General features: G+C 36.5%; 11 protein-coding genes across 11 annotated transcripts; 6 read left to right on the top strand and 5 right to left on the bottom strand.

Moving 5' to 3' along the window:
• Positions 1–139: 139 nt before the first annotated feature.
• Positions 140–653, bottom strand: RO3G_03661 (uncharacterized protein; the record flags this gene model as incomplete). The annotated part of the gene is made up of 2 exons (XM_067658251.1): positions 140–208; positions 300–653. The coding sequence occupies 2 exons, from the start codon at positions 651–653 to the stop codon at positions 140–142; spliced, it is 423 nt and encodes a 140-aa protein (XP_067514352.1).
• Positions 654–1,881: 1,228 nt separating this feature from the next.
• On the top strand, positions 1,882–3,839 carry RO3G_03662 (uncharacterized protein; the record flags this gene model as incomplete). Its single annotated transcript, XM_067658252.1, has 6 exons — positions 1,882–2,008; positions 2,054–2,112; positions 2,158–2,791; positions 2,836–3,512; positions 3,564–3,720; positions 3,772–3,839. The coding sequence occupies 6 exons, from the start codon at positions 1,882–1,884 to the stop codon at positions 3,837–3,839; spliced, it is 1,722 nt and encodes a 573-aa protein (XP_067514353.1).
• A 723-nt stretch (positions 3,840–4,562) lies between these two features.
• Positions 4,563–5,640, top strand: RO3G_03663 (uncharacterized protein; the record flags this gene model as incomplete). Its single annotated transcript, XM_067658253.1, has 4 exons — positions 4,563–4,749; positions 4,806–4,958; positions 5,005–5,556; positions 5,615–5,640. 4 exons carry the CDS (start codon positions 4,563–4,565, stop codon positions 5,638–5,640), a joined length of 918 nt encoding a protein of 305 aa, XP_067514354.1.
• Positions 5,641–7,275: 1,635 nt separating this feature from the next.
• Positions 7,276–8,424, bottom strand: RO3G_03664 (uncharacterized protein; the record flags this gene model as incomplete). Its single annotated transcript, XM_067658254.1, has 2 exons — positions 7,276–7,878; positions 7,930–8,424. The coding sequence occupies 2 exons, from the start codon at positions 8,422–8,424 to the stop codon at positions 7,276–7,278; spliced, it is 1,098 nt and encodes a 365-aa protein (XP_067514355.1).
• Positions 8,425–9,117: 693 nt separating this feature from the next.
• RO3G_03665 (V-type proton ATPase catalytic subunit A) lies at positions 9,118–11,291 on the bottom strand (the record flags this gene model as incomplete). The annotated part of the gene is made up of 8 exons (XM_067658255.1): positions 9,118–10,129; positions 10,181–10,587; positions 10,639–10,740; positions 10,797–10,840; positions 10,890–10,955; positions 11,003–11,087; positions 11,132–11,161; positions 11,244–11,291. 8 exons carry the CDS (start codon positions 11,289–11,291, stop codon positions 9,118–9,120), a joined length of 1,794 nt encoding a protein of 597 aa, XP_067514356.1.
• An 850-nt stretch (positions 11,292–12,141) lies between these two features.
• On the top strand, positions 12,142–12,996 carry RO3G_03666 (uncharacterized protein; the record flags this gene model as incomplete). Its single annotated transcript, XM_067658256.1, has 6 exons — positions 12,142–12,214; positions 12,413–12,433; positions 12,556–12,626; positions 12,680–12,725; positions 12,772–12,880; positions 12,933–12,996. The coding sequence occupies 6 exons, from the start codon at positions 12,142–12,144 to the stop codon at positions 12,994–12,996; spliced, it is 384 nt and encodes a 127-aa protein (XP_067514357.1).
• Positions 12,997–13,585: 589 nt separating this feature from the next.
• Positions 13,586–14,356, bottom strand: RO3G_03667 (uncharacterized protein; the record flags this gene model as incomplete). The annotated part of the gene is made up of 1 exon (XM_067658257.1): positions 13,586–14,356. One exon carries the CDS (start codon positions 14,354–14,356, stop codon positions 13,586–13,588), a length of 771 nt encoding a protein of 256 aa, XP_067514358.1.
• A 1,668-nt stretch (positions 14,357–16,024) lies between these two features.
• Positions 16,025–16,786, top strand: RO3G_03668 (uncharacterized protein; the record flags this gene model as incomplete). The annotated part of the gene is made up of 2 exons (XM_067658258.1): positions 16,025–16,147; positions 16,199–16,786. The coding sequence occupies 2 exons, from the start codon at positions 16,025–16,027 to the stop codon at positions 16,784–16,786; spliced, it is 711 nt and encodes a 236-aa protein (XP_067514359.1).
• Positions 16,787–17,179: 393 nt separating this feature from the next.
• RO3G_03669 (uncharacterized protein) lies at positions 17,180–18,179 on the top strand (the record flags this gene model as incomplete). The annotated part of the gene is made up of 6 exons (XM_067658259.1): positions 17,180–17,269; positions 17,316–17,532; positions 17,706–17,745; positions 17,805–17,946; positions 17,998–18,050; positions 18,173–18,179. 6 exons carry the CDS (start codon positions 17,180–17,182, stop codon positions 18,177–18,179), a joined length of 549 nt encoding a protein of 182 aa, XP_067514360.1.
• A 610-nt stretch (positions 18,180–18,789) lies between these two features.
• RO3G_03670 (uncharacterized protein) lies at positions 18,790–20,940 on the bottom strand (the record flags this gene model as incomplete). The annotated part of the gene is made up of 7 exons (XM_067658260.1): positions 18,790–18,794; positions 18,952–19,016; positions 19,064–19,138; positions 19,186–19,432; positions 19,481–19,593; positions 19,643–19,842; positions 19,894–20,940. 7 exons carry the CDS (start codon positions 20,938–20,940, stop codon positions 18,790–18,792), a joined length of 1,752 nt encoding a protein of 583 aa, XP_067514361.1.
• Positions 20,941–22,377: 1,437 nt separating this feature from the next.
• On the top strand, positions 22,378–24,263 carry RO3G_03671 (uncharacterized protein; the record flags this gene model as incomplete). Its single annotated transcript, XM_067658261.1, has 6 exons — positions 22,378–22,566; positions 22,619–22,677; positions 22,847–23,561; positions 23,756–23,823; positions 23,874–24,022; positions 24,073–24,263. The coding sequence occupies 6 exons, from the start codon at positions 22,378–22,380 to the stop codon at positions 24,261–24,263; spliced, it is 1,371 nt and encodes a 456-aa protein (XP_067514362.1).
• Positions 24,264–24,362: the final 99 nt, after the last annotated feature.

Here is a 24,362-nt window from a genome sequence, read left to right on the forward strand (position 1 = left end):
AGGGTTTATTTGCTGTTGTTGTTTTTTAAATAAATGAATGATGTCGTATGCTTTCTCTATTTGCTGCTTTAGAAAATAAGAATTGAATAAACAGAGTGATAATTCACGTTGATCTAAAGATTGAATCAATTCAACTAGCTCATTCAAGTCCTTCTTTTGATGCTTCGGTAGTTGCCGGTCGATCGCCTGTCGCAGTTTGTGTTCCTGACTATCAAAGATGGGCATCCAGATGGTTTCATTCCAAGGTTTCAAATTCTATCTGCCGCTAAGTATCATTCACTCATTCAATTCTAATGTACCTTTTCAAACGGAGCCATCGGTTCACTTTGCTTCGTGCTACTGCTGATCGAGTGACGATTTCTCTGGATCTTTTCATATTCTTGCGCCGTCTTTTTTTGTTCATGGAAGCTCACAGAGATATGCTTGGTACGTAGTCGAGAACCATTCATTTCCATCAGAGCCTCATAGGCATCTTCCATCTGTCTAAAGCTCACAAAGCCATAACCCTTGGATAGACCCGTCTGGGTATCCTTCATGACTCTGGCAGAGATGATCTCACCAAAGGACCTGAAGAGTTCAAACAGTATTTTGCTCGTTATGTCACGATCCAAGTTTTTTATGTACAAGTTGGTATAATCTACCATCGTCACCATCTCTTGGTTTTTGTTTGAAGAAAGATAAGGGGCAATCGACTACAGTCAAAGTTAAGGCTCTGTTTTTATCCGTGTTTTGTTGTCAATCAAGTTACCATAGCAACAAAATGGAAATATTGAAAAGAGAAAAAAAAAAAAAAAGAAGAATAAAAAAAAAAGTATGAACCCTTTTTAAAAGTAAGGAGAAGAGCAAAAGGAAAATAAGGGGTTGAAATATAGTTTTGTTGTACACATGACTTTGTAGCCATGCGTTTAGTAAAAGGAGACCAGATCCAAGCATCTGTGCTTGATGTTTAAGCTTTTTGTATCCATGACAACATGAATCCAAAGGATACTGGATACGTCAATACGCATAAGATGTAATTGTTAGAGTAGTGCCAATCCTCAATAAGGCAATCAGCCCCCCTCTCTTTTTTAATAAACTTTATGAGACAAATACTTTTTTTTATCTCACCGTCATCTCATTTTTCAGAAAAAAATATTTCTTTTTATGTAAAGGAATGTTTTGATGCGTTGAAAGATGTTTACATACTCCCCTTTTAATTCTTGTCACTGAAAATGAATTATTTTATAATTTTAATTGTAAACTCTTCTTTTTATCATCTCATCTTCTGTTTCTTATTATCCCCTTTTAGCTTTTGATAAATCGAATGTATAGCAAGGTTACCTGACAAAGAGAATCCATCTTCCAAATATAGTAATCAATGCATAAATAATTAAGACAAGTTACTGACATTTCACATGACCCATACACCCATTTAATTTTTTTTTTTCTTTTTCCTTTTCTCTCTTTTTTCCCTTTTTCTTTTTTTTCTTATTTATTTTTTAAACAGCAAAAATGTCTTCAAGTTCAATAGAAGAAAATAACAACAATAAACCAGAAATTATTATTGGAAATTATATTATTCAAGAAAAAATAGGACAAGGTTCTTTTGCAACGGTTTATAAAGCGCAGCATAAAGTAATGTTCAACTTTTTATGCAAAGAATATATGATTGACAAAGCCTAATTAGGACACAAACCAGATTGTGGCAGTGAAATCAGTCAAAAGGTCCAAATTAACTAAAAAGTTATTAGAAAACTTGGAGTCAGAGATATCCATACTGACAGCGATAAGACATGATCATATTGTGGGTCTGATTGACTGTCAGGTAAATGATGACTCGTTGATTTATAAAACTCTGAATGAAGAATATGATAGAAAACCGAATCAAATATTTATCTTGTTATGGAGTATTGTTCATTAGGTGATTTGTCTCATTATATCAAGCAAGCAAGGACAAATAAATCGATGAAAAGGGGGAATGCAACTGGACTACCAGAAAGAGTAGTTCATCATTTTTTAAAGCAATTAGGTAAATGAGATAAGGTACGATTGTTTTTTATTTATTATTATTTAGCCAATGCATTACAATTCCTAAGATCACAAAACTTGGTTCATCGAGATATTAAACCACAAGTAAGAGAAGAAAAGAGGTTGTGTCCATACTGATGTTGTCTATAGAATTTGTTATTAGCACCCAATGACGATGATCATGACCTTCCGATATTAAAAGTAGCCGATTTTGGATTTGCAAGATTTTTACCCAACGCAAGTTTAGCCGATACGCTTTGCGGCTCTCCACTTTATATGGGGCCCGAGATCTTGTCTTACAAGAAATACGATGCCAAAGCAGATCTTTGGAGTGTGGGTGCAGTACTTTATGAGATGGTGACTGGAAAACCACCGTTTAGAGCACAAAATCATTTGGAATTATTGAAAAAGATTCAAGAAAACAATGACCAAATCCATTTTCCTGATCCAAACACAGGAGAAGACTTGCAAGATTTAATCAGAAAGTTATTGAAAAAGAATCCAGTAGAAAGGCTATCTTTTGATGACTTCTTTTCTCATCCTGCTATTCAAGCCAAAAGACCATCAAGACATTACATCAAGAGTAATACGCATTCTACCATAACAACTTCTACCAATGAATATGAACCACCTCCATTTGCACAACAATCAACCAAAAGACATTCATTCACGAAACAATCCAGTCATTATAAAATTGAAAAACAACCGAGAAGAGAAGAAGATGTGTTACAAGGATATGTTGTACTTGATAAAAGGATCATTGAGACCAATCAATTTGCTGATGGTAAGTGAATAGTACACAAGATGACAGTGATTAAATTTGAATAGAATTGGATGCATCACCAAGGACAGTGTATGACACAGGAAGAAGACTATCTACTCTTATTTCACCTAATACGACTAATACAACCACTCGTAATCATCATACCGTGACAACTCATGCTGTCAATATACCCAACAAGATCTCACCTTCTACACCACCCCCTTTCATCAGAGAACGTAAACAAAGCACAGGTTCATCTGCCGGATCAGCTCTTGCCCGAGCAATGTCGATGGCCTCCGTTCGACTCTTTGGCACCAGCATGCCATCACCACCCAAAGACCTGGTTGGCTCACCACGAGGCTTTATGTCATCCACCAATCCAGCAGCACAAGGCACGGTCGAATACATTGAAAGTATCGCCTGTATGGCTCATGCCGTATCAAAATTTGGAGATCAAAAATATGAAAAGGAAGAACATGATCCAGTCTGGGCAGAGGAATGCGTCGTACTTTACGTCAAGGCCCTGGCCCTGTTGGAATCCGGGTTGGACATTGCACAGAATTATTGGCAAAAGCAATTTGTGGATGAAAAGAAGGATGTGGCTAGATTGAATGATGCTGTACAGTGGATGAGGGAGAAGTTTAATGAATGTTTGGATCGAGCAGAGAGCATTCGATGTGATAAGCAAGCACTGGAGAATAATTGTGTGGAAAAGTTACTTTATGATCGAGCCCTTGAGATGGTAATGATTGACCTTTTATTTTGATTTTATTCACTCTTCTTTTTTTTGTAGAGTCGACAAGCTGCTGTCAATGAATTAGTAGGTGAGAATATTACAAATTGTGAACAAGATTATCAAACGGCGATATGGATGTTGGAGGCCATATTACAAGTCCGTCCAAAAGATGAAGTAACCATTGAAGAAGAGGATAAACGCATCATTAACAAATGTAACCTTTACTTTATCTTTTTTATTTTATTTATTCATTTTTTTTTATTAGTCATTGATTCTATTCGTAATCGAATCATTGTTTTACGAAGGAAAATGGAAGCATCGGAACGTGTATAAAACCAATCAAGGCTCTTTATTTGAAATAAAAATTTTATTAATTCATCCTCCGGTTTTCCCCTTCTTCAATACGCTTGTCTGCGTCAGTCAATAAAAATAATAAATTTGAAAACAATAAGCATTCATTTGCATTCAATGTCAGATTTCTTGCAAAAAAAAAAAAAAACCTTATTCTCTTTTGGACAGACTCTTTTATAATTAATTTATTTCAATCAATAAATTAGATAATTAAACGTGTGTTGCTATTCTTGGTACTTTTTTTTTTTTAACTGAAAAAAATTTTTTTTATACTTGTCATGTCTCGTTCAATTATCACTCCGCCATTTTTTTTTTTTTTTTTTTTTCGATCAATAAGGTAGCATGGCTTTTCTTTTTTTCCTTTTTTTTTTTTTCTTTTTTTTTTGTTTTACAAAAGTGGTGAGAACCGAAAATAAGAAATAAAAGTGTAAGTATGGATTCTTTGTAGTTTTTCAAAAGATGACAATAGGGAAACAAAAAAAAAAAAAAAATTGGGAAAGCCACCGGAAAAAGGAAATTTGTTGTTTGCTTGTCATGGACACACGGACATTTTGTAAACAAATAACTCATCCACACGATTACACAATATTCCCTTTTATAAAAAAAAAGTCAGTTATTTTTTTTATCGGCGACTACCCTTCAAACTTTCTTTCCCTATTGTCATGAGAGAGAGAGAACCCTTGTGAACTAACGGATGATGACAGAATGCAATCTATGCCCTATTATCAACAACAAGGATATCAAACGCCTTATCAAAATACTGTATTAAATAATGCACCCATGTTAACGCATCCTAATGGATTACCACCTATGCAACCCGGTCTGTCTGATCCCGTCACAAATGCATCTACCACCGCCTCACCCAAAAGAAAACAAGTAAAGAACGCTTGTAGTAAGTCATCCAAACTTCTCTTTTTCACCTTTCATTCACTCACTTTACCATAAAAGCCAACTGTCAAAAGGCCTGTAAGAAATGTGATGACGCTAGACCCTGTCCAAGATGTATCAAGTATGGTATTGCTGACACATGTGTCAATTCGGTTAGAAAGGAACGCAAGAAGGGTATCAAACGTGGTCCTTACAAGCGTAGACAAAAGACGGGTAAGTACCCTGGACAGCGCATGATGTGTACTGAATCCCTCTGTAGAAGACAAGCAGAATAGAAAGACAGAAGACAGTCAGACCCAATATGCACCTGCTATGCGTAACACAACCCTTCCTTTTGGTTACCCTAGCAACCTGAATCAATACGGACAACCCTATGACCCATACAATCAGTATGCAACCTATCATAAAGAACAGATGATGACCCAACCTTATGTCGTCAACCCAGTCTATCCTCCTATGGGTTATCCTGTCTTGGTGACCAACAGTGGTGATCATCAACAACAAAGTCAACAACATCCTTATTCTTACATGATTCATCATCAACCTCAACAACAACAACAACAACAACAACAACAAAATAATCCGGTTACCATCCCTACCCGTCCTCCTGTGATGCAACATCAAAATGAACATTATCCAACCCAACCCGTGTATTATCAAAGTCATGCGACAACCGGTTCACAAAGAAACAGCCCTCATTTACCTGATGTCAAGTCGACGGCCGAACAAGATGGGTTTCCTAAACAAACCATGACGACACCGATCCCTTCCACATCCACTTCCACGGCCACGACATCGTCTCCCGATTCTTGTAAGTCTTTTTCTTGATCCCCCCCCCCCTTTTTTTTGACACTCACATCTTCCTATAGCCTCTTGGGTACCTCCTCGTCCATGATAGACCATACGCCTTCCAATCGATACATAAAAAAAGACTATGCAACATGACCCCCCATTTACGTACACTAAGACCCCATTTAAAAAAAAATAATAAATCCTTTTTCCCCCCCTTTTTCTTTGTTTGTTTCCACTCGTTACACTGAGTTTCACCTTTTCCTTCTTTCTGTGCTTCTCCGGAATGCGATCGGGATCGTTGCCGATCGACGGGTTCAACAGAGACCGTTCAGAGAGTACAGAAGGGGGGCTGCCACTGAAACCGACGGAGAGAGAGAGAGAGAGGAAGGGGCGAGTGAGGTATAAAGAGAGCTTACGACGTACACCCAGTGGAGATCCAAATCTGGGTTTCTGGCAGGATCGACATCGAGCGCTGGCTGGGGGGAATCCATCGAGCTCGTCACGTGGTTTTGCCTCCAAAGACAAGCAACGTGTAAGGCAAGGTGGGCCATGTGCCACGGACCGTGAAGCAGGCCTGCAGAGTGGACGGAAGAAGCTGGGTATTTATTTTTTAGTTCAATTGGCGAGTGTGTGCTTTTTTTAAAAAGGGCTTGGTGGATTACCTCTTTTGGAAAGCGAGTTGCATTATTCATAAAGTTACCCTTCATTGTCATGACCTATCGAATAGGGCTCCTCATTCACTTTCCAATCGATGGTTGCCATCCCAAGGATGAGAGATCAAACAGAGAAAGTGAACCACAGTCAGTCCTTTGGTTATCATTTTCAATCCTCATCTTGATCCATTGAACAAAAAAAAGAGAGAGAGAAAACAATGAAAATAGAGAAAAAAAAAAAAATAAAAACACTTTTTCTCCTTTGGTCCCTTATCCTCCCCCCCCTTTTCTCTCTTTTTTTTTCCTTCTCCTATTCATATTAAACGTTGCACTAAAAATATTGAAACTTTTCTTTTATTTCGGACTTCTGACATTTTCTTTTTTTTTTTTTTCTCTCTCTTTTTCTTTATTATATACCACAGCTTGAATAGAATACGATGGGAGCCAATCTATCCAAAGCGTTATCAAAAATGTTTGGTAATAAAGAAATGCGAATATTAATGTTAGGTTTAGATGCTGCTGGGAAAACAAGTAAGAAAGAAAGGGAGAAAGAGACGAGTTGAATCTGATGTGTTTTTTAGCTATTCTTTACAAGTTAAAATTGAATCAATCAGTGACTACGATACCCACCGTAGGATTTAATGTGGAATCCGTTGTTTATAAGAATGTGAAATTTAATGTTTGGGTAAGACGAATGATGGTGTACATGTTGGATGTTGATGCTGTGTAGGATGTGGGAGGACAAGACAAGATTCGTAACTTGTGGAGACATTATTATACTGGCACACAAGGATTGATCTTTGTGATTGACAGCCAAGATCAAGATCGAATTGATGAAGCAAAACAAGAATTACACCGTATTTTATCGGATAGAGAAATGAAGGATTGTTTACTGCTTGTCTTTGCCAACAAACAAGATTTACCGAATGCCATGTCACCTAATGAAGTCACAGAAAGATTAGGACTGGACAAGATGAAGGACAGACCGTGGTATGTGTATCCTTCATGCGCAACAACAGGAGAGGGACTCTATCAAGGATTGAATTGGTTAAGTCAAAATGTAAAAACAAAATAACTCTTTTTTATTAATAAATGACACGATGATGTTTATGTCTCTCGAATGATTCATAACACACTTCAACTGAACTTATCCAATCTGATCTCAAACAGTCTTCAATCGTCCAACGTGTATCCGGATTAGGATCAAACATGCCAAAGAGACATTCTTTTTCTTGTTCACTGCATTTTGATAGCGGTAACCAATCCTTTTGGGTCTCCAAGAAATCAACATAATTTGGATCCTTTTCACTGGCGACCAAGAAGGGTATACGACGATAGAGCATGATATGCCAAGTGACTGCACAACTCCAGACGTCCAATGCCCTAGCATCATATTCTGTGCTGCTGAACATTTCAGGAGACCAGTAAGGTTCCGAGCCACACTTCCCTCGAGAATAAGAAGGTGTTGAATCAAAGCAAGACTGAATCACATCGCCCACACCAAAATCAGCTATTTTAAGTAGGCCATCGGTTGTTAAGATTAAATTTTCGGGTTTAATGTCACGATGTGCGACCCCACTTGCATGGATATGGTTTAAACCGATTAATAATTGTTTAAATAGGCAATCGATTTCGTTGTCTGTCAAATCAAATTGATGTAGGATGGATAGCAAGTCACCACCTGCACACTATTCAATACACGTGTAAGTGATCAGGATGATAACCAGACCCCAACTTACATATTCCATCACAGTACACCACCTTCCTCTTTTATCTTTTAATAAATCATAGACTTGTACCACATGTTGATGTTGGAGTGTTTTCGAAATACAAAATTCACTTGCCATCCTCTTGTCGTACTCTCTCTCACTCTCTCCTCGATCTTTTTTCTTGTAAATCTTCATCGCTACCACCTTGCCATCCTCTCCTTCCAACAATCTCAACTTGGCTGTCGCTCCAGATCCTATCCGTTTACCCAACTTGTGTTGAGCGTATTTGTCTTGAAGGACAATCGAAGGTTGGGCTCTTTCGGTACTTGAAGAAGGTGTGGGTATATTCGAAAACGTACTTGAACTCGTACTCGTACTCGAGATCGAACCATGGTATTCTTGGGGTGCAGCCAAATGACCACCCAAAGAGAGACTTGACAACTTTCTACGTAAAAAAGAAGTCTTCTTTTCTTGTCGTGGGGCGGGTGATAATAAAATAACAGGTTGTTGTAAATCGTTTGTCATCTTTTGAGAAAAGAAAAAGAGAGAAAAAAAAGAATACTTCTCCCCCTCCCCCAACTTTTTTTCCCTCATTAAATAGGATACATGCAAATTGTCTATATTCTCTCTCCCCCCCCTTCTCCTTTTCATCCCACTCCCTTTTATAGGTTAGTTTGCACATGTGGGGAACTGAAAAAAGGATTTACAAAAAGAGTATAGTCGCTTTCTTTATTCAACAGAGTTCTTTGTATTAAATGGGCTTGTCAGTCTGAATTCATGATCAGAAGGGGAGAGTGACATACTACAGCATTTGAATGCAAGTACTTTCTTACATCGCATTTGTAAAATAAATTCGATTCTATTCATCACACATCCGTGCCTGTCAAGTGCTATCTTGTTTGATTTCATCTTGTGTATCCCCCCCCCTTCTAAACAGTAGGTTTCTATCCACTCTGCCTTTTTCAAAAAAAAAAAAAAAAAAAAAAGGGTGCATGGATCACTCTGAGCTATAAAATATGCCAAAAAACAGAATGGTTCATCCTCATCCACTATGATGCATGCGTCTGACAATCAATGTATCTCACTTTACACTCCACCCAAATCTCCTCTTAGAAAAAGGGGGACACCACTTGTCAACTTTTTCTTATCCACACCCCCCCTTTTTTTTGCTGTTGTCAATAATAGAGTAAACTAGGATGATTGAAAAAATATTGTTTATTAAGCTTCAAGATCACTGAATTTGGCTTCAATTTCCTTATAAAGAGCAGTGTATTTTTCAACGAGTACATCTTCACCCTCTGCAGGATCTTCAAACTTCATCGAAGACAATTTGTAAAGAATATCACCCATCGACTCACGAATCTTGGACCAAGTGATCTGATTATTGGAAGCTTCAACGGTATGAGTCGCACGATCATAGAAACCAATCATGTTGCGCAACATCCAGGTCGTCTTGAAGAAGGGACAGTAACGATCATAGTTACTGTAACCATTTTGTTGAAGGAAATCATCCTTGATGATCTGAGCTACTTCTAACGTGATCTTGTCCGTTTCGTTCAAACCACTCTTACCGACCAATTGAACAATTTCAGACAGGTTTTCTTCCATTTGAAGGATTTCTTTACACTTGTCACGAAGATGAATGTATTCAGGATCATTCTTTTCATAATAAGGCTCCAACACATTCATGTACTTGGAGTAAGACAAGTTCCAGTTGACAGAAGGGAAATGCTTACGTTGAGCCAACTTTTTATCGAGACCCCAAAAGACTTGGACGATACCCAAGGTAGACGTCGTGACAGGATCAGAAAGATCACCACCAGGAGGAGACACAGCACCGACAACAGTAACACTACCTTCACGAGAGGGGTTACCCAGACAGGTCACACGGCCTGCACGCTCATAAAATGAAGCAAGACGAGCACCCAGATAGGCAGGATAACCCGAATCCGCAGGCATTTCTGCCAAACGACCCGAAATTTCACGAAGTGCTTCGGCCCAACGAGAGGTAGAATCAGCCATCATGGCCACATTCTTGCCCATGTCACGGAAATATTCAGAAAGGGTGATGCCTGTATAGATCGAGGCTTCACGAGCAGCGACAGGCATGTTGGAGGTATTGGCTACTAATGTCGTACGCTTCATGATCGATTCTTTACGACCTTCGACTTCAATCGAAAGTTCAGGAAAGTCCATGAGCACTTCAGCCATTTCATTTCCTCTTTCACCACTAAAAAACATCCTGTGAGTCACCCTATCCCATCTTTTCTCAATCACTTACCATCCAACGTAAATGATAATATCCGAGTTGGAGTATTTAGACAAGGATTGTGAGATGACAGTTTTACCACAACCAAAGGCACCAGGAATAGCCGTCGTACCGCCTTGAACACAAGGAAACAAAGAGTCCAAGACACGCTGACCGGTCAACAAAGGATGGTTGGCAGATAACTTTTCGGCGACAGGACGAGGTGAACGAACAGGCCAGAGTTGTCTCATCGTGTGCTTTGTTTTTTCCCCTTCAAATTCAGTTTCAAGCACAACATCTTCAAGCGTATATTGACCCTTGGGTGCAATAAACGTAATCGTACCACAGCTTTTGGGAGGAAGCATGATGTTGTGAATCGTGACAAGTGAATTCTCATAGACTTTACCATACACATCACCACCCGTGATATGGTCTCCTACCTTTTAAAAAAAAACGGGTTATTCTCATAAAGTCATCTTTTGTCTATTTACCTGAAAGTGAAGAGGTTCAAATTCCCAACCAAAGGATTTGTCGAGTGCAGGAGTGGAAATACCACGGGGAATATAAATACTTTGAGAAGCTTCTTGAATGGCCTACACAACTCTCACTATCTCTCTCTCTCTCTCTCTTTTCATCTATTTTTGTTTACCTTGAGCGGTCGCTGAATACCATCATAAATGTTTGACATCAGACCTATTCTACTCGTTAAACTCTTTCTTTTTTTTATTTCATTCTACTTTACCAGGACCAAGTTCAACAGACAAAGGCTTACCAGATCTTAAGACGGGGTCACCCACAGTTAAACCACCTATAAAATGTCAAGTACAAATAAACCATGAAACAATCCATGTTTACCAGTTTCTTCATAAACTTGAATCGTTGCTTTATCTCCATCAATACGAATCACTTCACCTACAAGTTCAGCGTGACCAACACGAACCTGATAAAATAAGTAAAGATAACCGTCTTCTTTTATTCTCTTACCAATTCATACATGGCTGAACCATACATATTCTCCGCAACCACCACTATTTATTTCACCAACACAGTTGAGCCTAAACATATACACTCTCTTTTATTATTCCCTTCTTCTTACCTGGTCCAGAGACTGAAAAGATGGAACCGAAATCGGATTCGCGTTCATGGTCTCTGATTCTAGGCAACTCTCTCTCTGCGTTTTCAAGTGCTCCAGCCTATACAAATAAGTATACAAATAGCCAAGTCTTTATTTTCTAATCACCATTGATTCTTATTCTTTTTTTTTTTACAAATAGAAAGGGGGAAAAAAATAAACGTTTCATCGAAACCTTTTCCATTTAAAAAAATCGAGCGGAGGCTGTATCCAGTTCAGACACAGGAAACTACGTCATCTGCATAATACGCTTGACACACACACACAAAAAATAGGAACAAAACATGACAAGAAAAGAAAGAGAGAGAGAAGGAAAGAGATTTGTGTTGTGTCAAAATGATTTTTCAGCATGTCATCAAGTTCCACCTTTAAGGAGTCCATTTCTTTTAATTGGATTAAAGTCACGTGATGCTTTCCTTATTTTCCAACAATAGACAGCAAGCCCTTTTTTTTTTTTTTTTTTTTTTTTTTTTTCTTTTTTTTATTATCAAAAATATGTCTTCTGCTGCGAGTATTCTTACACGTCAATTGAAAGGTTAGAAATTTAAAAAAGATTTACATTTTATTCATTCTTTTCTGATGTTCTAATTCTTTTTTTTTTTTTTTTTCCTTTTCCCTTGAAGAATTAACAAGAAATCCAGTACCCGGATTTGTTGTAAATCTTAAAGACGAAAACATCTTTATTGGGGATGTTTCTTTTCTTTTTATTGCATTCTGACTAAACCGTTTTGTAGGGATGTTGCACTTATTGGTACACCTAAAACAATTTATGAAGGAGGGATATTTTAAAGTAAAAAAAAAAAAAGAAAAAAAAAAAAAGAGCCATAAAGAAAAAGAGATTAATAAATACATGTAGGCCACAATGACCTTTCCTGAAGATTACCCTTTTAATCCACCTACTTTTCGTTTCAATAATGAATTTTATCATCCCAATGGTAATATGCATACATGTAATAGAACCACCTTTAGTTAACTATTTGTATCTAGTGTACCCTGATGGTAGACTCTGTATTTCGATTCTTCATCCTGCAGGCAATGATCCAATCAGTGGTGAAGCACCAGAGGTATCTTTAGACACACACACACACACACACAAACGAAAACAATTAATTAAATTCCTCTTCTTTTTATAGGAACGATGGAATCCTACTCAGGTAAGTTTGTCTATCGTCATTTGTTATTGAAATCTTATTCTTTATCGTAGTCTGTAGAAAGTAATAGAATAGATTAAATCGGATAGCTATAGTGTATATAACCCTTAAACCATTTTCAATAGGTGTACTTGTGTCTATCATTTCATTACTTGCCGATCCAAATTGTTCAAGCCCCGCTAATGTAGATGCAGGTGTAAGTTGGGATGACTTGATCACTAGGCAACCATCACTAACATGGATTCATAGGTCGATTATAGAAAAAATCGCGATGTGTTTGAAAGCATTGTGAAAAGTAAATAGACATGATGTGTTACATTTGATTATTCATCATTCTATAGAGCAAGTAGAAGCTTCTAAATCAGATATTCCTAAAGGCTTTAAAATGCCTGAATCAGAAAAAGACTTTATGCCAACAGCACCAGCAGAATTAGAAGAAGATGAAAATTTGTAAGTTTAACTGTATTCCTATTTTAGTCATCATTGACTTTTCGTTCTATAGCTGGTACGAATCAGGAGATGATAGTGATTTTGGCGTAGACGATTTCGATGAAGATGACGAATAAAGAGATGCAATCAATCAATGTAATAAACTGATTCCCCCCCCTCACTTTTTTCTATTTTCTTCTTTTATGTGGAATGTAACAATTTGCTTCCTATTCACCACTGGACATGATTCACAAACAATTTGTTTGAAAAGTATCGTTATCAGATCAGCCTTTGGATCATAAAGGGGGAATGTGTTATCAATTCTGTTTCTTCCCCCCCTTTTTTGTTTTCTCTAGGTGAATCAGGGCCAAAAAAAAGGATACTAAATTAAGGAACTCCATGTTCCTATCCATACAGGTTTGCTTCAACCACTCCAAAAAATGACGGTTGAATCAACCCATCTCCTTTTTCCCCCGTTCACTTTTAATTACTCTCTATTAGATAATTACCAAAAAAAAAAAAAAAAAAAAACTCAAGAGATACCTGCCACCTCTTTTTTATATCTTTCGGTCCATCTTTTCCTATAGACCTGTCAAAAGGGCGTTGAGGATACCTCTTTAGCAACCAAAAAGGCATCCTCGTTCCTTTTTGTATGTTAGGTATTGGTGTTATGAAATGGTCAATACATGATTTATTATACTTTAGGATTGAAACCAAGTTGTTAATCTATTCACCTTTGACAAAGTCTTCTATTTGTTTTTTCAGCTCATCCAATAATTTCAATGGTCCTGATTGTCCTGATGCTTCTAATTGTTCTTTTAGACTTTGATATTTCTCCATGATTGAATAGTAGGTTCGTATGTAATGCAACATTTTTTTATCCCAATAAAATGAGGATGAGGAGCTGACCAGTTGATCAGGGACAGATGAAATTGTATCAGGTCTTCGGTGAGGATCTGGAATCAAATATTCCCTATGCCTACGACGTTTAAATGCACACATGGATAAGTTGGGACAGTGACAGACAAGCTGATGGAGAGCCTGGATAGAGACATCCTCCGTTGTCTTGAATAAAAGCAATTCCAGGCCATGGATGTAGTGGGTGATTGTCTCCACTGTAGCATCTGTCACATGACAAGAATCCAACCAGATTTCTCGTAAACCAGAGTGAGTCTTTAAGAAACTCACGAGACCAGCCTCTTCTTTTACTTTCTCCACATAGAGATGCTTTAAATTGGGAAGACCAAACGCAAGCTGTTGAAAAAATTCATTGGGAATATCACCGCAATTTTGAATGGTTAATTCTTTCAGGTGATGAAATCGAGCTAGATCACGAGCTGTTTCTATCAGCCAGCTACCCTCTGTTATCACTAAGCGTTTCAATGGCACATCGATCAAGGGTTGCAGACAGTTTGGATGAAATAAATAGCAGCAGTTAAGATGAAGTGTTTCTAATTCACTGCATTGTCCAAGCATAAGGCCTGCTTCATATGTCATTGTAAGACTTTCCCATGTGAGCTTGTTAAGCTTTTTACAGCATTTTGGGATAAATGAGAGACTTTTGTCGGTCAGGATTGTTGCATCTTTTATTTCGAGTTCTTCCAAGTTGGGTATTAAAGGCAGGACGCTCATCAACTTCTCATCGTCTATGTTACTGCCAAAACAAAAATAAATGGATTTCACATACTGTCCTGTTCGTTGTCCTGAAACGCACGAATGATTGATAAACCAATGATAGTCATCCTCTGTGTCTATCGAAAGGTCTCTCCAGAGGGCAGGGATTGAGGCTGAATGAAAATGCTTATTCACTAGTTGACATTGATATACATTTTCGGTTTCAAGCAAATCAAATATCTTTAATATAATTTCTTTTGGTAAGTCTTCGATTGTAGTCATTTTCTATAAGAATCATCCTGTAATTTAAATTATTACTGCATTCACCAAAGAGAAAAAGATATATGTGTGTACCTTTGTGTGTTTTGCTGTTGGTGGTTTCCAAACAAACAAATAATTTTTAAGAAAAAAAAAAAAAAAAAGTTCCCAAGTTTTTTCTTTGTATGGCATTTTTGCAGAAAAGCTCGACACATTTACGTTCCGATTTTAAGATATAAATAGAAAATGGGTTTTGAAAATGTAAATCCCTCATTTTGCTTGTCCAACAAAGGAAAGCATGCTGCGTTGTGAAGCTTCAGAACAAGGTTGTAATGACGTTTTTTGCCCTTTGTATGAAATACCTTAAAATAGAAGAGGATTTTTTATTTTTATTTTTGCTTATAAAACTAATCGCGAGCAAGAAACAAAACAAACATTGACTTTATGTTGCAATTTGGCGTCTGCTGTTACTTGAAGTGTATAAACGGGAGTGAAGATCATTTTAATAAGCGTACAAGATGAACGCTGAAAATCAATCTGCTTCGTAAGCGGCTGTTTTTTTCATTATTTAACCGAATGCTTTAAAAATAGATGGCTCACTATAACTAAACAGATTGTTTATGAAAATCGTCTTCTTTACAGTCTGTTTATCTTACAGGCTGAGTGGTTAATGTCAAGATTTATTTACAAATAAATTTACAATTGCATCAAAAAGATCATCAGAACAATAGTTTGTACGGCAAAGACAAAATTAGATGATGGTTGAAGCAAACATCCAGCGTGTCCGATTTTTTTTTCTCTAATCATTCTTTCCCTAGGTTATATCAAACAATGCATCGTTAAAATAAAATGGAGAAGACTTTTGCGATATGTCCTGACAGTTAAAGATGCTCATCACTTTTTCAGCGTTGGTGAATAATGTCTCCAGGATGGCGCCCAAAAAAAAAAAGCTTAAAGTACACTAAAAATAATTTGATTTAACAGCCCGATAGCATGGCCATCTTGTTGCAATCAAGAAGTTTTTAATTAAGCGAAAGTTGAAGTTTTGTGACTTTGATCGTTTCGGACGAATTTGAATGATATTTTTTTACTCAACAAAAAAAGACAGCAACCCCCTTTTCCCCTTTTTACACTTTTTGTCAAATGATGATCAGTGAACCAACACCCTTTACACATTCATTTAATTTCAATGACCTTCATCCACTTACTTCACCACTTTCATACAACAGTACTTCAACAATGAGCCATCCGGATGATGTAACCACTATATTTGTAGTGGGGTTTCCCGAAGATATGTCCGAACGAGAATTCCAAAATATGTTTACTTTTTGTCGAGGTTTTGAAGCAGCTTCATTAAAGTGGCACTGTAAGGATCAAGAGGATGACATGTTGAACAATGGTGGAAAAAAGCAAATGGTACACGAAAAAAAAAAGAGGCTATTCTATATCACTTATACATTTCATTAGATTGGATTTGCTAGGTTTAAAACACGTTTAGAAGCACTCGAATCAATTGAAGTACTAAGCGGTAAAAAGATAGATCAAGAAAAGGGCACGGTTTTAAAGGCAGAGATGGCCAAAAAGAATTTGCATATCAAACGAGCTACGACTGGCAACTCGGTAGACATGAAACCATCGATTTATGATCATTTTTCACCTTTACCCAGCGATCTGTTTCATGATAGTGACATGTTGATGGATGATTCCCTCTTTCGCAAAAGACCTGTGGATCAAAACCCCCCTTGCAATACCCTTTATGTTGGTAACTTACCACTCAATACATCTGAAGAGGAACTAAGTGACTTATTTTCGAATCGTGAAGGGTATCGCCGCATGTGTTTTCGTACCAAATCTCAAGGACCCATGTGCTTTGTTGAATTTGAGGATATCCCAAGTGCCTCACATACGTTGAATGAACTACAAGGGCACGCATTGACAAACTCCGTCAAGGGTGGGATTCGATTGTCGTACAGCAAGAACCCTTTATTTATTAAACCGAATAAGGAAAACACAAGACAATGGATGAACGATAACAAGAGGGATTTTATATTTTAACAAGTAGCATATTACACACATAAAAATGAAAAGCAAGACATATATACACATAGGCACATTCATATACATTTTAATATATTAACAGAGAAAGAGAGAGAAAGAGAGAGAGGATAGAAACATATACATTTTATTAATAAAGAATTCACTTTTAATCTCATCATCCTAGGGTCACAGACGCTCGTATGATACATTCACATGCTGTACCACTACAAATAGATGAATCATGAGCACCTTTTTCTTCTTTTCTTATCGATTTTTAATATGAAGACAATGTTCCATACAATCAGTCAATATGTGGATCCATCATTAAAAGTAAATAAGCCTTATTAAATCACAAAAGTCAATCTTTTTAACAGTGGCAAGATGATTGATAGGGATTCTCTAGATAAACTCATGTTGGCAGATATCATTGAATACTGTCAAGAAAGAGGTTTAAATACAGAAGGAGACAAGTCAAAGTTGATACAAGATTTAATCACTTGGGTTCGTTTGACTAGTACATAAGAATCGTCTACTTATACTTCATTAGAAGGAAAGTATTCAACTCGTTCCTGCACCTTCAACACCTCAGCTTTACACAGCACTTGAATCGCACTCTAGCTCTTCTTTCCCTCTAAAAGAGTTAAATTCAAGAGAACTTTCATTATTATTCTTGGACGACAAAAATCCACAATTTGATGTACCTTATCAAGCCTTGTCTATTGGTAGAAAATTGGGAAGTGGAGGATTTAAGGATTGTTTTGCGGGTAAGGAATGACAAAGAAAGCCTTCTATAATATTCATCCTTCTCTATTCAGGTACTTACAAAGGCGTAATGTATTTTCTTTTTTTTAAAAAAAATATATATATAAGCAATTGATATATAAATAACAGGAACCAGTGGCTATTGGTGAGTTGAGATTAACTCATTTTAATGAAGTGGATTTAAAGGAAATCAAGCATGAAATCAACGTTTTAAAGTAAAACACACAAAGCATAAACAAATTTTTGCAACAACTTCTTTTGTTATTATCCTTAGGCAACTAAGACATGAAAACGTGATTCGATTTATTGGTGTTTGTACTCATCCAAAGCATCTGTGTATTATTACTGAACTTTGTGAAAAAGGCGATCTTTTTGATGTCATTCGAGCTTATGAAAAGCCAAAATTTTCACAATTGGTAAACAAATGAAGAGCATGAAATAGGCTTAATTTAACTATCTTTTCATAGATAATGTATATGTATGATATTGCTTTGGGTGTCTCGTATCTTCATACAAGAAGGTTTGTGAACTTTATAACTGGCATGCCTTTTTTTTTCTTATGTTTAATTCATAGACCATCCATCATCCACAGAGTACATGCAATCACTCATTTGCCTGATTTAAATCTAACATTTTACCTAGGATTTGAAATCAATGAATATTTTGGTATACATTTTTTTTTCCCCTCCTGCTTTTGTAGGCATTACTTATACGCACATATGCTAGATTTCATTAGATGATCGTGCTAAAGTCAATGATTTTGGACTTGCTCGAATAAGACCAAATGCAAGCATGTTGATGCACACTCATTGTGGAACACCTAATTGGCAAGGTATGATAAACTTGTTTATTGTACGTCATTTCTTATAAAAAAACAGCGCCAGAGTACTGGTCTTCTAATCCAAGTTATACTGAAAAAGTAAGTTCAACTTATTCCTTGCTATTATGATTTTGCTTATAAAACAACAAGGTGGATATTTATGCCTGTGGACTCATATTTTGGGAGATTTTAACTTGGGGAGAATTTGGTTATCCTTATCAAGAATTGTCAGAACATGCTTTATATAGTGCTGTTAAAGACCAAAGGATTAGACCTCCTTTAGGGAAATTAAGTCAAGTCTATCCTTATCCATTGCTCATGTTGATTATGGAAATGTGGGAAGGTGAAGCAAGATTAGTAAGTGAAAACAGATACAAAATAACAGATTGATTCAACACTTTATAAGCGTCCTTCAATGAATCAAGTTGTAGATATTCTATCAACCTATTTAACATAAAATAATTTATTCAACTGTATTACAAAAGGCCCTCTTCTCTTCTTGATTCGACTATCCTTTTTTGCTTTTCAATAAGAGTATTTAAAATATCTAAAATAACATCAGCATCTTTTTCTTTGTTTCGTCCCTGTTATTTTCTTTTACCTAATAACTTCATCTTTTCAAATCCAGGTATTTTAGCACGTTGGTTATAATAAAATTTAGATGTTCTATGTTTGAGATTAGCATATTGCTTTATCCATTTAATACAACTTACACAAATCCACTGTGTTTGAACATGTTCAATTGTGATTCTTCTACAAGATTTTCCTTTATAGCTTGCTCTTTCAACCTATGACATAATGTTAGCAAAATATTGCTATTTGTTTGATTTTCTACCTTTCAAGATATTCTAGTTCTTCCAAGACAGTCGCTTTTCTATCCTTCATTAGTGTACCATCTGGTTTAATTAAATGCTGAATACGTTTATATCTATTTTGAATTTGAAATAGACTCTTCTTTCCATTAAACACAGTTACTATTTCTGCAAATCGAATCTTAACACCTTTTCCTTCCTTTGCAAGTTGTTCTGCTATTACTTTAGCTAGCAATTCATCGTCTTCCTTTGTCCACCGACCACGGACAACTATTATTAAAGTTGATTTTTGCATTTTTATAAATCTAATTCTGTTACCTTTTGTTTTCTCATCTTTATTGTGTCTGGACATGTAAGTTGAGATATCTAAGGCTGTTCTATCTAAATGCTTTGATAATGTTTTAGGATCTTTTCCATAAATCCCTACGAGTCTTTATACCATATAAGTAAGCAACATTACAGTCCCAGATTTTTTCTTACTCATTTAATCTTTGAACTTCTTCTTTTGTCCAACTTTTTTTATCTCTTTTTGGATTATAAGCTTCTTTGCAGTGAACCGCTAATGCCTTGAGTGGTATATTGGGAAAAGGTCTAGCAATCTTTCGAAAGAATTCCAAGTGCTGTGAAGGCCGGCTTGATGAAAAGATCTCTTGAACCTCTTGAAAGCTTATATTCTCGCGCTATTTTCATTTATCAGAAACAATCATACATACAATCTGTTTCACTTTTACTCTGCAAATCTTTTTGATTCTCTTTTCCAGCTTCAAATTATCCGCATAACCAAACCTTCTTGTCTTGGGCCAATCGGTTGCCTTGGCTGGTTTATTATTAAAATTCTTTTGCCATTCAGGAAAACTGTTTGGGTCATAATCATCATTAGAATCCGTATCCGATTCAGAATCTGAAATAAAAAAGTCTTGGTGCACAGTGGGCACAAAGGCATCTGAGGCCTTATTTTTAAAATTGACGGCTGCACTGCTATTCTCATTGTATTCAAGCTTTCTTCGAAACGAGATACGATTACTATTCAATTCACGTTTCTTTTGCTCTTCATAAACAAAGAGATTGCCATCCTCCTCGCTTTCACTGGATTCATCGTCACCATCACTATCACTATCTGAATTCACAAATTCTTTAGTTCTAAACGCTTTGCTTTGAACTTGTCTTTTTTCCAACGATCGGATGCGTTCAGCGGGGGTTGCATTAGCTGCCTTTGGGTTGTTGTTTTCTGTATCTGTTTCGTCTGAATCAGAGGCTGATTCATACTGTTTTGCTCTGGATTTGGATTGATCATGTACATGACTATGGAGAGGTGCAATTGTAGATTTCTTTTTTTCAGTGTCTGTTTCATCTGAATCAGAGGCTGATTCATACTGTTTTGATACAGATTTGAGTTGATCTACCTCATTCCCTTTAGAACCAGGTGTTTCAATTTTAGATCTCTTATTTTCTCTATCAGTTTCATCTGAATCAGAAGCTGATTGATATTGTGGTGGTGCTCGCATTTCATCTACAATCTTTGTATCTCTCTTTCTCTTCTTGTTCTCCTCCTTGTCCACTTTATCCTTTTTCTTTTCCTTGCTCTTTTTTTTGTCTTTGCTCTTCTCTTTGTCTTTGCTCTTCTCTTTGTCTTTGCTCTTCTCTTTGTCTTTGCTCTTCTCTTTCTTGTCCTTCTTCACTTTCTTGTTCTTCTTTTCCTTCTTTTTTATTTTGCCATTCTTTGAAAGATCTGATGTAATATCGAAATCTGCTTTTCTTTTAATCGTTTCTTTAGACATTATTAAAAAAAAAATAAAAAAATAAAAAATCGTGACTTTTTTACTTTTTGCATAAATCACGCATACTAAGTAAGATGGTCATGCCACGTAGATTAGACACCACTGAAGAGAGAAAGAATAACCATTTTCCCTCTACTAAGACGTGCGCTAGATGCATGTTCGCACAGTTGAATGGTACCAAACAATGTCTGTAATTCATTTGGGTGAGAAAGCAAAATAATCAAATCATCGGCGTAAGCTATGGCAATAAGACAGGGACAAGTAACAGAAAGGCGTAGACATACTCCAGCTCTTAGGCTTTAATATACATGTTCCCACAATTGTAAAGGAGCCTACTCAAATGCCAATGGTACAAGATTTGGAATGAGCCGCAGCAGAATCGAATGCTACAATAGTATCGTCATCTTGTGGGTGTCATACTGGAGTCGTACCTATGGCCTCAAGGTACTGTTCAGAAACGATACCATATAAGTCCACTGATGAAATGCTGTAAGATCTGATGTCAAAAGCAGCATTAAATTTCTCATCCAAATAAGTAGGGCCTGATAAAGAGTTCAAGATACCTGCTAATTCCGTATAGCAACAATATGTCGCTTGAGAGGGGTTTGCAGCAGTTCTATCAATCTTCTTTGAAGGTAAGTGATTGGATAATTTATTCCAACAATCACACTTTGATTCTTTTTCTTTCAAGAGCAAGTGCGGTGGTATATACGAGGCCCACACACAGGATCACCGGTGCATTGTTATTATATAATTCAATGGATAAAAGGACTTTTCTGGTAATCTTTAACAGTCTGCTATTTCTACTTGTAGTTCTGTTGTTCTTCTTACTTTGGTTGCCTTGATAAAACAAATGCGTTTGTATGCTTTTTTGTGAATAGATAACAAAACAAGATAAAACACGCTGATATTTATTATATATGAAAATGAAACTGCTTATTTCAAAAGGGATGTTTATCTTTTATAGTATAATGAATCTTTTTTTCATTATCACTACATACTTTTTTGAGATCTTGAACGAAATGCTTTTTATTCTGCACTGAAGCAATGTTCGAAAGGGTGGTCCCTCTAATTGAACCTTTCAAAACTGGACAGTCAATCCAAAGGACAGGAGATTCATTCGATAATGGCAATGATGTCAAAAGTCCAGGTATTACAAAAGTCAAAGGGTGGATCAGACTGAGGGCTGGACTGTACACCATAATTGAAGATTTCGTTGGACCTACTGGTAGTCGCGCCCATAAGCATTTTGTTTGTAGGAGATTTGAATAGGCTCCGTCGATTACCTTATTAGGCACTAGATTGGTTTTAGTGGAAAGAATCATGACATTCAAAAATTTAAAAATCCTCTACTCCCTTTTTTTTTTTTTTTCCCTCCACAAAAAACCAATGTCAAATAAAATTGACCAACATGCATTATTTCCTCAGTTTGAAAGCATGACAGAACAAGAGAAGCTACAAAAAATAGCACGTCATTTACCTTGTGATGCTTGTGAATGTCAAGGTTGGCGACCGTTTTTATCTGTGACTTGTGCATGTGGTCATGAAGTAGAACAACACGTTGACAATAAAAAGGATTGGACAAGGCGATTTAAAGTAGCCTTACGTATTGAGGAAATGCTAGAGGTAAGCTAAATAGCATCTGTTACTTTTTATTGACTGATTGCTGTGTGTATAGGAAAAAGGAAAATTAGATGATTTTGATTATGTGGATCAAGATATTGCTTCATTAAGAAAGTAAAAAAACACACACACACAAAAGCTCCTGAATATACATCTCATGTTTTGGTAGACAAATATTATATAATGCAGAAACTGTAAAACAAGAACCATTAGAAGAAACAGTCGATTTTTTATCAGAAGCATCATCACCATCTTCAGTAGAGGACAGATCATTTTTTAAAAGAAATAGAGATAGTAGTGATGACGATGAAGATCATGATGATAGTATGAAGCGATTTAAAACAGATTTTGATGAGGATATGGAATCAGATGAGCAGCATAAAAAAGAAGATGAGGAAACATATATCGATAGCACAGTATCATTGAAAAAGCCACCTATTCGAGACGGAAAGAGACCACCTACCTACCAGAACATCAATCACATTTCAGATCTACCAGAAAAGAAAGAGACACCGGCCATGGTAGAGGAGCGACTGGGGTTGATTGAAGTGCGTATTGTAGAGAATGATGGAAGTCGAGAAAGTATGATTTTATTGACTGGATTAAAAAACATCTTTCAAAAGCAGCTGCCCAAGATGCCAAAGGAATACATTGCGAGACTAGTCTATGATCGTAACCACAAAAGCATCGCATTGATTCGAAAACCAATGAAGGTGATTGGAGGCATCTGCTATAGGCCGTTTGATGAGCAAGAATTTGCAGAGATTGTGTTTTGTGCGATTGCGTCTACAGAGCAAGTGAAGGGATATGGTTCATTTTTGATGAATCATTTGAAGGATTACATCTCGGACCACACGAACATTAAACACTACTTGACATATGCAGATAATTATGCGACCGGGTATTTTAAAAAGCAAGGATTTACCACAGAGATCACGTTAGATAAAAGGAAATGGGTTGGATATATTAAAGATTACGAAGGAGGCACTATCATGCAGGTAAGTTGACAAGACGGATGTCTTGATGTGTTGCTTATGTTTTCAAGTGTACAACGGTTCCAAAAGTAAAATATTTAAAAGTACAAGAAATATTGGCCATTCAAAAAAAAGCAGTCTATGAAAAAATGAAAGAGTACTCGACATCCCATATTGTATACCCAGGCATACAAATGCCTATAAATGAAGAAGGAAAGAGATGCATTGATCCATATTTAGTACCTGGCGTAAAAGAATCTGGTTGGACACCTGAAATGGATGCTTTGTAAGTACGAATGAATTACAAGAGGGTAAAGTTGACTTATATGCAACTAGATCAAATCGTCCTCGCCATCAACCTCACTATAATCAAATGAGACACTTGGTGAGCGAACTGAGAGCCCATGCTCATTCATGGCCCTTTCATGATCCAGTGAATGCAGAGGAAGTGACAGACTATTATGATGTTATTAAAGAACCAATGGGTAAAACAGTGAATATTTTGTATGGAATGCATACTAAGCCCTCTATATAGACCTATCGACATTAGAACAAAATGTAGAAAATGATGTTTATCAAGATATGAATGAATTTGTTCGCGATGTGCAAAAGATATTTGACAATTGTAGAATGTATAACGGTGAAACAACCAATTATGGACGCTGTGCTAATCGACTAGAAAGGTATTTTAATGAAAGGCTAAGCGTTTGGACAAATGGTGAATAAAGAGAGTTTATTTAAAATAAAAACTAAAGGAATCGTCTTGCTACTAATTTAACTCGGTTATCAAATGAAGGATTTGTGATGGTAGCATTCTTTTCATAA

This window comes from Rhizopus delemar, genomic scaffold (genome assembly GCF_000149305.1).
Source record: "Rhizopus delemar RA 99-880 supercont3.2 genomic scaffold, whole genome shotgun sequence".
NCBI classification, from domain to species: Eukaryota; Fungi; Mucoromycota; class Mucoromycetes; order Mucorales; family Rhizopodaceae; genus Rhizopus; species Rhizopus delemar.